This window comes from Podarcis cretensis, assembly GCF_951804945.1.
Source record: "Podarcis cretensis genome assembly, chromosome: 16".
Lineage (NCBI taxonomy): Eukaryota > Metazoa > Chordata > Lepidosauria > Squamata > Lacertidae > Podarcis > Podarcis cretensis.
This window is the reverse complement of record NC_137186.1, coordinates 8480750-8493101: the sequence shown is the minus strand read 5'-3', so window position 1 is coordinate 8493101 and position 12352 is coordinate 8480750. Positions and strand designations below refer to the sequence as shown.

At 51.0% G+C, this 12352-nt stretch overlaps 1 protein-coding gene across 3 annotated transcripts in view; it reads right to left on the bottom strand.

The window, feature by feature from the left end:
• The window catches only part of DENND4B (DENN domain containing 4B), a 59086-nt gene that overhangs the window by 37292 nt on the left and 9442 nt on the right, over window positions 1–12352 (bottom strand). For all 3 annotated transcript variants that reach the window (XM_079957895.1, XM_079957897.1, XM_079957896.1), the window contains exons 2-6: window positions 8445–8761; window positions 5661–5913; window positions 4925–4994; window positions 3419–3588; window positions 513–754 (exon numbers count right to left, since the gene is read on the bottom strand). In XM_079957895.1, the coding sequence (XP_079814021.1) occupies window positions 513–754; window positions 3419–3588; window positions 4925–4994; window positions 5661–5913; window positions 8445–8743 (1034 nt within the window). In that variant the 5' untranslated portion in view covers window positions 8744–8761. The remainder of the gene's footprint in view (window positions 1–512; window positions 755–3418; window positions 3589–4924; window positions 4995–5660; window positions 5914–8444; window positions 8762–12352) is intronic.

Here is a 12352-nt window from a genome sequence, read left to right as displayed (position 1 = left end):
CGTTCCACAGGGCGGGCGCCACTACCGAGCAGGCCCTACGCCTGGTTCCCTGCTACCTCAGTTCTCACAGTGAGGGAACTGTCACAAGTCCCTCGGTGCTGGACCAGTGTCTGGACGCTCCTTCAGGTATACTGGGCCGAGGCCATTTAGGGCCTTAAAGGTCAGCACCAACACTTTGAATTGTGCTCGGAAACGTACTGGGAGCCAATGTAGGTATTGCGGGACCAGTGTTATATGGTCTTGGCGGCTGCTCCCAGTCACCAGTCAACTGCCACATTCTGGATTAGTTGTAGTTTCCAGGTCACCTTGAAAGGCAGCCCCACACAGAGAGCATTGCAGTAGTCCAAGCGAGAGATAACCAGAGCATGCACCACTCTGGAGAGACATTCTGCCATCTACCACATCAGATTAGAGGGAGCTGTGGCCGTTATCTAGCTAAGGTTCTGCTTGCATTTCAGGCCTCGCAACCACACACAGAGGCCCCGATCCTATCGGCCGCTTCCCCAACTTACGCCTCGAGCGGAAGAACGTGAGGTCCCGAGATGCTGTAGCGGTACAGGAAAGTGAGGAATTTCCGGAAGACGTCAAAAAAGGGCCAGTGGGACAGAACGCAGATGCTCTTGCGTGTCTGCACCGATTTGCTGGTGATGGGGCGCCGGTCGACGACGGTGAGGAGGTTCAGCCACATGCACTGCCGCTCTGAGAGTCGTTCCCGCGGGAAGGACTCGTAGAACTGGATGGCAGCGCCGTACACCTGGGAGTGAGAGCAAGAGAAGCCGAAGAAGGGAAGGGGGAAGGTCAGAGCGCTGTGCGACCTTGGTGAAACAGTCGCTCACCTAGGGTGAGTGAGGAGTAACTCCAAGCGATCTGGAAGGGAATCTTTGGAGAACAGGAATAATGCTTCTTCTTCTTATTGTTCCCTGGCCAAACAAAGGGTATTTGCTACTGTTATGTTTATAGGTGTGTTATGTGTGTGGGACAGGTTTCTGTAATACCGTATTTTTTGCTCTATAAGACGCACCAGACCACAAGACGCACCTAGTTTTTGGAGGAAGAAAACAAGAAAAAAAATATTCTGAATCTCAGAAGCTAGAACAGCAAGAGGGTTTGCTGCGCAGTGAAAGCAGCAATCTCTCTTGCTGTTCTGGCTTCTGGGATAGCTGCGCAGCCTTCATTCGCTCCATAAGACGCACACACATTTCCCCTTACTTTTAGGAGGGAAAAAGTGAGTCTTATAGAGCAAAAAATACGGTAAATATTGTGGACTAGAAACATCTGCAGACTTTTGCCAATTGCCATGCTGTGCACACATATTGATGCTAACATGAAAAATGAACGCTAACCAGAATAGCTCACTTGCTGGTCTTTTAAAGATTTCCAACTCTGGAATTTGAATGTTTTAAGATCCACCCTATGACGCTGGTCTTCTAAAGACTGTTTTTATAGGTTGTTAACTCTCTGGCTATTGGTTTTTGGGCTATGATTCATGTTTTTTGTCACGTTTAAGTTGAGATCTTTCCTAGTTTGCATCTTCTTTGGAAATGTTTTTATGATGTCTAAATATGTTTTTATTATTTGTTGTTTGCCACCTGGGGCTCCTTTGGCAGGAGAGGGAGGTGATAAATGCAACCAACCAATCATTTTTAAATAACCATTTTTTCACGTAGATTGCCAGACACCTCTGTTGCCGAAGCACCCAAATAAAACAGATACTTGCCCTAACCTGTCTGCAACAAAACCCACACACATGCACTAATTTGGTACAGTCCTGCCAAGTAGCACAGCCCTCTATCCCAAATATCCAATTGCTCCCTGAGAGGTGATATCACTCACCCCAGACATTCCGTCTCACAATAGGCAGCTAATTTTCTTAGAGCTCTTCTAAGCCCTATGGGGGTTCAGGATAGTATTACCACGTCGTCTGCGTAAAGCAGAGCCATGATGTGCTGGTTTGCTAACTTCGGAGGGTGGTAGTCGAGGTTATGGAGAGTGGTTACCAGGTTATTTAAATAAAAATTAAATAATCAAGGGGCCAAAAGGCACCCTTGCCTAACACCCTTAAATGTTTTAATGGCGTCTGTTAAGTGCCCTAGCCGGCTGCACCTGACTCTAAGGGCCGTATTTGAATGTACTACCTGAATTAAATGTAGTAGCCTTCTATCGATGGTAGTGGCCCGAAGCTTGTCCCAGAGTCTGGTTCTGGGAACTGAGTCAAACTGAGTCGACCTGGCTGGCAGCCGGATTCTGCGCCCAGATTTGTAGGCAGAGATCATCCTCTAGAATAGGGAACTAGGGAAATGCTGGTCGCCCTTTGGGGTGCCTAAGGGTCAATTTTTATGGTAGCTCAAATCTTAGTTGTACGGGTGTACAGTGGTACCTCGGGTTACATACACTTCAGGTTACAGACGCGTCAGGTTACAGACTCCGCTAACCCAGAAATAGTACCTCGGGTTAAGAACTTTGCTTCAGGATGAGAACAGAAATCGTGCTCCGGTGGCGCGGCAGCAGCAGGAGGCCCCATTAGCTAAAGTGGTGCTTCAGGTTAAGAACGGACCTCTGGAACGAATTAAGTACTTAATCCGACGTATCACTGTATGTATATACCGTAGATTCCAGTGTATTAGGCGACTGGGCGTATTAGACGACCCCTCAAATTGGCAGCTGCAATTTGGGGGTTCGTCTTCTAAGCCCAGTCGCCTAATACGGTGGGCAGCTCTGCGCCAGGAGAAAGCCGCCCAGCGCGGAGTGGAGCCTGCCACCCCTGCTGCTGCTTCTGAAGAAGCAGTGGGCGGGCTCTGCGCCAGGCGGCTCTCTCCCGGCACGGAGCGGAGCCCGCCATCGCTGCCTCGGAGCCACAGCCGCAGCAGTGGGGGGGGGGGCTCTGCCGGTGTACAAGACAATCCCCAACTTTTTAACCTCTTTTCCGGGGTGAAGAAGAAGAAGAAGAGGAAGAGGAGTTTGGATTTGATCTCCCGCTTTATCACTACCCGAAGGAGTCTTAAAGTGGCTAACAATCTCCTTTCCCTTCTTCCCCCACAACAAACACTCTGTGAGGTGAGTGGGACTGAGAGAAGTGTGACTAGCCCAAGGTCACCCAGCAGCTGCATGTGGAGACGCGAACCCGGTTCCCCAGATTACAAATCTACTGCTGTGAACCACTACACCACACTGGCTCTCTCTGTATCTCAATTTTAATCTACTGTATCTCAATTTTAACTCATGAGGTATTGCTGCAATCTGCTCTGATTGTATATTTTATCTTTATGAACGCTGTTTTTATTGTGTTATGCAAGCTGGTCTTTGACCGTAATAAATTATCTATCTATCTATCTATCTATCTATCTATCTATCTATCACCCACCCCAGGTTCTCTGACCCAGCCCAAAACGTAGTTCCCACCACCATGCAATCCGACTACCTTGTCTCCTGAAGCCCCGGTCAACACGAAGGTGGAGAAGACAGGAAGCTGGTATTTCGTGTCGGCCGGCCAGCTCTCGATGGTCGCCCCCATGGGCAGGCAAAAAACAGCCACGGACTCCGGCAACGGGAACGCCTCGTTGTCCTCCTCTGGGTAGCGACTGAGGAGACCTGGAAGGGGAAGGGAAATGGGAGGAAGCTGTTTCGGTCCCTCCCCGTCAATTAATTACAACTATCCCTCAGGGTCTACCCATTCCCAGGAAGAGGGGATCCTGATCCACTGATTCCCTGCAACCTTCAGGCTTGACTACTGCATTCTGCGCTACATGGGACCTGCCCTTGAAGACTACTCAGATGTTTTGTGACTCCTTTGGAACCTTGGGGAGGTGCAATCAGATTTCGACTGAGTTCACAGGCTTTGAGTTTCATGCTGCTGGTTTTAACCTGAGAAGCTCTCAGCATCCGAGGACCCACAAATCTCAAATACGTCCTCCCCCCACGCCATCTCTCCCGACAGGGATGCTCCTCAAAAATCAGGACCAACTCCATCAGCGTGGCAGCCGATATACAAGGTGTGACCGGAAAGTTTGGCGAACGGTCACAGAAATCAGACAGCAAGAACATACATGCCTTACAGGTCTTCAAAGTAGGCCCTCTCTGTTACAATGCACCGTTGACAATGTTCGTAGAGCTGTTGGAAACTTCTGGAGAAGTCCTCTTTCCGTACTGCTTTCAGTTCCCTCGTCACAGCCGCTTGGAGGTGTGGAATGTTGGAAAATCTGTGCCCTTTCAGTGACGATTTCAGTTTTGGAAAAAGAAAGAAATCCGGTGGGGCCAGATCGAGAGAATATGGAGGGTGGGACAAACTCAGTAACAATTTCACGTGGAACATGAAATTCTTTCACCATCATTTGGACGGACAAACGCTGATCCCGCATCAATAACTCACAACCTCTGTCGACATTTGCTGCCGTTCTGCTTGTCAACGGTCTGAGGGTCGTCTTTGATGGTTTGCTGCCCTTCACGGAAACGTTTAAACTACTCACACACTGTCTTTTGAGTTGCAGCTTCATCTCTGTACACAACTGTGAGCATTTTGTGGGTTTCCGATGCCGACTTTATGCTCGAATATTTCTCGCTGTCCGATTTCTGTGACCGTTCACCAAACTTTCCGGTCACACCTGGTATATCAAGAGAAGCTGGCAATATAAAGTGAGTGCTCCAATCACTGATCCACCTGGTTCAGTATTGCCTGCACGGACTGGCAGCATCTCTCCAGGGTTTCAGGCGGGGGCCTCTCTCGGGAGATTGACGGCACTTTGATCTGAGCATCCTCAGTGCAGAGGAGGAGAATTGGAATCCACTGGCACCTGGAGGGCCAAATGTCTCCCTGCCCCTGTGTTAGAGCCGGGCGACAGGATGGCAGTTTCTTAAAAAAGATAAGTCAACACACACAGGGAGCTCAGTAAGGCCCCCAAGAGCCACGTGTCCTCTGTCCGAGACATACCTGCTTGGTAAACCAGAGTGTTTCCTTTTGCCAACGCCATCTTGTAGCAGATGTATAGGGCTGGTCCCCACTGCAGAAAAGAGATAGGCAAGAAAAGGTGGAGGAAAGCAACTGGCTGGACCACAGAAAAAGCAGCCTCAGGAACAGAGAAATCTGCCTGGACCGAGTCAAGGGTATTTGTCCAGCTAACCTAATACTGGCTACACTGACCGGCAGCTGCTCTCCAGGGTCTCAAGAAGAGCAGGAAAAAATTCCCTGTGACCTGCTCCCCGGGTCTTCAACTGGAAATGCCAAGGACTGATCCTGGGACCTTCTGCACTCGGCTGCCCTCCTCTCCAGGAAGGTTCCAGCCCTCCTGGTTCTGAGCAATGAGATGGCTCAGTTGGCAGAGCATGAGACTCTTAATTTGAGGGTTGTGGGTTCGAGTCCCACATTCGGCAAAAGATTCCTGCATTGAAGGGGAGTTGGATTGGATTATTCTTGTGGTCCCTTCCAACTCTGAATAAAGGACAAAACAGGAATTGAGCGGAGCTGGGACAATTTGCCAGCTCGTTGCTCCATCCAGATCAGTATTGCGTGCACTGACCAGCAGCCACACTTCAGAATTTCAGATGGGAGAGGAGGAGGAACCCCCAGCCCTCCCTGGAGATGCCAGGGACCGTACCAGGGACCTCCTGGGTACGAAGCCATGAGTTCTGCCACTGCGCCAGGGCAGCAGCTGAGCTTCGGTACTCACCATGCCCGCGTTGAGGTTCCGGTCCACGCGGCAGAAGGTGTGCGGGAGGCTCTCCCCTTTGCTGGGCATCATAAGGCAGATGTCGGTGATGCCCAGCGTGCTGTAGGCCTGGCTCTCGCTGGCTCGCCGGTATGTCAGGAAGGTGCGCTGGTGTCCGGGGGCCCCTGAGGCCAGGTTAGCCGAATGGCTATAGGGAGTCGTGTCGATGATTTTGTAGCCGGGCTTCGGGTGGTCCTTTCCGTCGTAGTGCACCCTAGGCGGACGGCAAAAGAGAGTGTGCGTTTCGCAATGAGGAATAAGGATTGCGAGGGTTGGACTAGATGACCCCTGGAGCCCCCTACCAACGATACGATTCTAAGGACCTGTCCTTTACGGTACTCTCAGTTCCACGTTTTCCCTTTATTTATCGTATTTACAGCTCCGTTTATTTTCTTAATATAATTCTTATTAAATTTCCTGTTCTAGAATTTCAAATAAACATTTTACATCCTTAAGATGGCAATGACTTCCCTTCTCCTCTTTCCACGGTTCATTTTACATATCTTAAATCCCTGCATGTTTTACAAAAACTATAACAATCGGTTTTCCGTTATTGCATCCATCAATTTACTCTGTTGAAGTTATCTTAACGCTGCCAGCGTTTTCAGCTGTACACAATTATTTCCCACATATTCAATAAATGTTTTCCAGTCTTCTTTAAACATATGTTCTCCTTGTTCTCTTATTCTCTATGTCAAGTCTGCAAATTGTGTATATTCTGTCAGCTTAAGCTGCATTTCTTCTTTGGCTGGGACTGTGATCATTTTCCATATTATATCTCCGTTTTCCTCCAAGGAGCTCAGTGGGAAACATACCAGACAGCAAATTGCCCTGATCTGCCAGATGCCCTGGCACTGAAAGGACATTATTGATAGGGAGAGCTTTCCACGAGCAGGGTGCCACCACTGAAAAGGCCCTGTCCTTTGTTGCCAACCTCTCTCAAGAAGGGGAGGGGGCCTCAGATGAAGATCTAACGGGGTCCGTGTGCTTTCATAAGGGGAAAGGCATTCTGAAATATATTGGGGCCCATCTCATGCGTGCTGAATGCCCACATACCCAACCAACCACCCTACCTAAGGACATCAGAAGAGGCCTGCTGGATGAGGCCAGGGGCTCACCAAGCCTACAATGGACAACCATTGGGAAATTCTCAAGAAGGACTCCCTGCCTTGAGATTCCTGGCCACTGGTATTCAGAAGCGACAGTGGAGGCAGAACACAGCCACCCGAGACAGTAGCTGTCGATAGCTTTCTCTGCGAATTCGCAGAGTTGGGACACCCAGTGTCATCACAATGCAGGAATCTTTTGCCCAACGTGGGGTTCGAACCCACGACCCTGAGATGAAGAGTGTCATGCTCTCCCAACTGTCTCCCAACCAATAATAATAATAATAATAATAATAATAATAATAATAATTTATTATTTATACCCCGCCCATCTGGCTGGGTTTCCCCAGCCACTCTGGGCAGCTTCCACAGAGACCAAAAATACACTAAAATGTCACACATTAAAAACTTCCCTGAACAGGGCTGCCTTAAGATGTCTTCTGAATGTCAGGTAGTTGTTTATCGCTTTGACATCTGATGGGAGGGCGTTCCACAGGGCGGGTGCCACTACTGAGAAGGCCCTCTGCCTGGTTCCCTGTAACTTGTTCCCTGTCTCACAGTAAGGGAACCGCCAGAAGGCCCTCGGCGCTGGACCTCAGCGTCTGGGCAGAACGATGGGGGTGGAGACGCTCCTTCAGGTATACTGGGGCGAAGCCATTTAGGGCTTTAAAGGTCAACACCAACACTTTGAATTGTGCTCGGAAACGTACTGGGAGCCAATGCAGATTTCTCAGGACCGGTGTTATGTGGTCTCGGCGGCCACCCCCAGTCACCAGTCTAGCTGCCGCATTCTGGATTAGTTGTAGTTTCCGGGTCACCAGTCTAGCTGCCGCATTCTGGATTAGTTGTAGTTTTCCCTGAGCTCTGGCCTTGCTAGCTAGGGGTGATGGGAGTTGTAGTTCAACAACATCTGTGGACCCACAGGTTGAGAAAGGCTGCTCTAAAATAATGTTAAAAATCGGGAGGGGGGGCGGCATCTTATACATGGATAGTGCATATGTGGGACGGGTGATTGGTTGGGGGCATGTTATACAAGGAAAAATACAGTATATATCGCTTTATACCCAGTGGTCTCAGGGCAGTTCACAGAAAAAAAATCAAGATCTAAAACACAAAATACATAATAAAAACAACAACAACAACCCAACAGCCCCCCCCCCCGAAGCACAGTTTAAAAGGGCATAAGATGTAAATCAGATCACCCAAAGGCCTGGTTAAAAAGGAACAGTTTTGCCTGGCGCCTAAAGGTGTATAATGAAGGTGCCAGGCAAACTTCCCTGGGAAGAGCAATCCTCAGATGGGGAGCCACTGCAGAGAAGGCCCCGTTCTTGTGTTGCCACCCTCCTGACCTCTCTCGGAGGAGGCACACAAAGGAGGGCCTCAGAAGATGATCTCAGGGTCCGGGTAGGTTCATACGGAAAGAGGCGGTGCTTGAGGTATTGCGGTCCTGAGCCGTTTAAGGCTTTACAGGGCAAAACCAGCACTTGGAATTGGGCCCGGAAACTGATCGGTAGCTACTGCAGTCGGACCAGGATCGGTGCAATAGGCTCAAACCGTTTTGCTCTGGATTCTGCACCAGCTGAAGTTTCTGAACCATCTTCAGAGGTGGCCCTATGTGAAACGGACTGGAGTCACCTACCCCAGCTCCACAATGGGGGGCTTGTCCCGGCCCCTCCTGTAGCAGATGTACATCTGGGGGTTGTTGAGCAGCCCGGCGTTGAGCTCCACGGGGTTCCCGGAGGTGGTGCGGTCGATGCAGGTGAAGCCGTGAGGCACCTCCTCGCCCTGCGAGCGCACGATGACGGCCACGTCCACGATGGGCTCGCTGGGCCGGGACGGGCGAGGCGGCTGGCTCTCATCCTCCAGTGGCGCCGAAGTGTCCGCCAAGCCGGCCACCACAAAGTAGTCCACCAGCTGCGGGGCCCACTCGTCCGTCATGGCGGCGGCTCACGGCATCTGCAACAGGGGAATATGAAGAAGAGCCAGGTGAGAAGCCCCGCCTCCCGGGAAGCTCCCAGCCAATGGCGGCCTGCGCAGAATGTTCGGCGGCCCGTTGCCATGGTGCGAGAGACAGGAAGCCTGCGGAGGCGGAGAATGGCCATCGTGTACCATTGCTAGGCGAGAACTGCATGAATTTGTCCAACGCTCTTCTCTGGAGCCCCGTTCGCCTCCTGAAGCGAACGCAACCTGCGTCCACGCACCTGCGCATGCACGGGTCGCGATTTGCCGCTTCTGCGCATGGCGTCATTTTGAGCATCTGCGTGCTCCGTTACTTCCAGGTCGCCACGGAGCACAACCCGAAAATGCTCAACCCGAAGCTACTTCAACCCGAGGTATGACTGTAATAATGAAATAATAAAATACAATTTTATTTCTATCCCGCCCTCCATAGCCGAAGCCGGGCTCAGAGTGGCTAACCACAATAAAAGTACCACAGTTTACATAAAATCACAATCAATCAGTTGAAATACATTCTAAAATCAATTCATTCTAAAATCAATTCAGAATCAAATTAATGGCAACCATTGGGCTAGAGTTCTATGAGGATTACCAAAGGAGGGGGGTCAGACTGTGCCTTGGCCATCCAAAATGGCGGCCACCCTGCCTTCTGTGGCAGGGAGTTCCGCCGTTGAACAGATAAGAGAAGGACAGCTTTTTTACCTGTTCTGAATCAGATGCCCCCGAGTTGTGGCCTTAAGAGAGAGGGAGGAAGAATTCCTCTCTGCCGTGTGCCATTTTACAGCCTTGGGACGTGTCCCCCGTCTCTCGTAATGCCAGAACCAGCAAAACAAACTGGCAGGGCAGCGAAACGGAAGTGTTTCAGAAGCCATTCCGAGGGAAAGGTGCCAGCCAGGAGCCTCGGCCGTGCCAACGGTGACAAAAACCATCGCCCCCCCCAAGGCGACTGACGTCCACGTTACGTGCAGTTCTCGATTCTGCCGTTTGCGCAGAAAAGTGGTATGTAGAAAACTTCCCTAAAAGAATGAAAACCAGTGACGTGTTCTGCGGGGGTGGAAGCACCCTGGCCAGAAATGGTCCCCCAGCCACAGCAACCAAAGTCTCGAGAAAGATGTTGGAGAAGGCCTCTGGGAAGGGTGGGGTTCCTGCCCCCTTCTCTCTCTCTCTCATGATTTCTAATGCAAAAAGACTGGAGATCTAAACCTAGGATAGGCAACTGCGTGAACTTTTGTGACTTTTCATTAGGTGTTGTTATTTTTATTAGCGGGTGTGTGTGATCGTGCATTTGTCCAATTGTTAAGTTTTTCAAAATTGTTTTTAACGTTGTGTTTTAAATTGTCTTAGGGACGCGGGTGGCGCTGTGGTCTAAACCACTGAGCCTTAGGCTTTCCGATCAGAGGTTCGGCGGTTCAAATCCCCACCACGGGGTGAGCTCCCGTTGCTCGGTCCCTGCTCCTGCCAACCTAGCAGTTTGAAAGCACATCAAGTGCAATTAGATAAATAGGTACCGCTCTGGCGGGAAGGTAAACGGCGTTTCCGTGCGCTGCTCTGGTTTGCCAGAAGTGGTTTAGTCATGCTGGCCACATGAGCCGGAAGCTGTACGCCGGCTCCCTCGGCCAATAAAGCGACATGAGCGCCGCAACCCCAGAGTCGTCCGCGACTGGACCTAACCTTCAGGGGTCCCTTTACCTTTAAATTGTCTTAACCCGGTGAAGAGTGGGGTATAAGTTATAACAATAAAATAATAATAATAATTCACAGCTACAGAGTATATATACAGTTGTACCTCGGGTTACATACGCTTCAGGTTACATACACTTCAGGTTACAGACTCCGCTAACCCAGAAATAGTACCTCGGGTTAACAACTTTGCTTCAGGATGAGAACAGAAATCGTGCTCTGGCGGCACAGCAGCAGCAGGAGGCCCCATTAGCTAAAGTGGTGCTTCAGGTTAAGAACAGTTTCAGGTTAACAACGGACCTCTGGAACGAGTTAAGTACTTAACCCGAGGTACCACTGTATAGGGGACGCAGGTGGCGCTGTGGGTTAAAGCCTCAGCGCCTAGGACTTGCCGATCGAAAGGTCGGTGGTTCGAATCCCTGCGGCGGGGTGCGCTCCTGCTGCTCGGTCCCAGCGCCTGCCAACCTAGCAGTTCGAAAGCACCTCCGGGTGCAAGTAGATAAATAGGGACCGCTTACCAGCGGGAAGGTAAACGGCGTTTCCGTGTGCGGCTCTGGCTCGCCAGAGCAGCGATGTCACGCTGGCCACGTGACCCGGAAGTTTCTCCGGACAGCGCTGGCCCCTGGCCTCTTGAGTGAGATGGGCGCACAACCCCAGAGTCTGTCAAGACTGGCCCGTATGGGCAGGGGTACCTTTACCTTTACCTTTACCACTGTATAGAGAGAGCGAGACAGGTTTGTGTGTGGGTGTTCATATGTGTGTAGATGTGTTTGTGTATTTGCGTGTCTCTCTGGGTCTCTGAGGTCGAAAGGGGAAGGAGGAATCCGAAGAAGGGGGCGTCAGCGGTCACGTTTCTGCTGATATGGTGGAACCCATAGGGCGGGGGCTCTTTCAGGAGGAAACGGGTGCTGGGGCCTACAGAAGCAAAGAGAGGGAAGTGGGTGCAACTCACAGCTCTTAAAAAATCCCAAGAGGGACTCACCACGGATGCCACTTCCTGCAGGCGACCTTTGTGCTAATTCTTGGGGGGCGGTGGCGGTGGCGGTGTGACAACTCTGCACATGCTCAGAGAGGGCGTGGTGGTCCGGGACACAGGGTGGCAGAGCGGTAGTGGGAGGGGCCAAGGACAAAAGTGGGCAGGACAACAGCAGGCTAGATTCTGCACTCACTCTCAGACCTCTCTCTGTCCAGCATCCAGAAAAGCAAGAAACACAGTCAAGCAAAGGCATAAACACTGGCTATAACATGGTTGCCCGTGCTAAGAATGCCCCCCCCCCCACTTCCAGATGTAGGGGACAGTAGGGAAACCACGCCCTCAAACCTCCCCACAAGCAGAAAGCGAGTATATCGGCCAGCCTTCTCCCCTGATGTGCTAGCTTTCTACTTGCAGGATATAAAATAAAAAAATGGTATCAGTAACTGTGGGAGCATTCAAAAGCAGCATCGCCCCCTCCCACCCGCAGCCTGAAGTGTACGGTCTCATTCCACCCCTTCCAGCTTCCATGACCTTGTTCTTAGGCATATTACAGACCCAAGATCTGTGTGCCGTGAGAGAGGAAAGAGGAAGGAAGGGAAGACTCAAGAGTTTCCTGCTGCGACCGCAGTTGCAAGGCGGCACTTCTCCACTGCAACATGGCTGCTGGGTCAAATGACGTCGGAGCACCGCATTTCCAGCAATGCTAGCTTCCACGTGCACGGGGATTCTTCGCCTCCCATCCCATCGGAGTGATGGCTCCGACCTGGTGGAATGCTCTGTCCCATGAGACCAGGGCCCTTCGGGATTTAACCTCCTTCTGCAGGGCCTGTAAGACAGAGCTATTCCACCTGGCTTTCAATATGAATTTTGCCTGATCTTTTATTCCCCTTCCTTCCCTCCCCCTCCCCTTTTTATGAAGATTACCCGCTCTG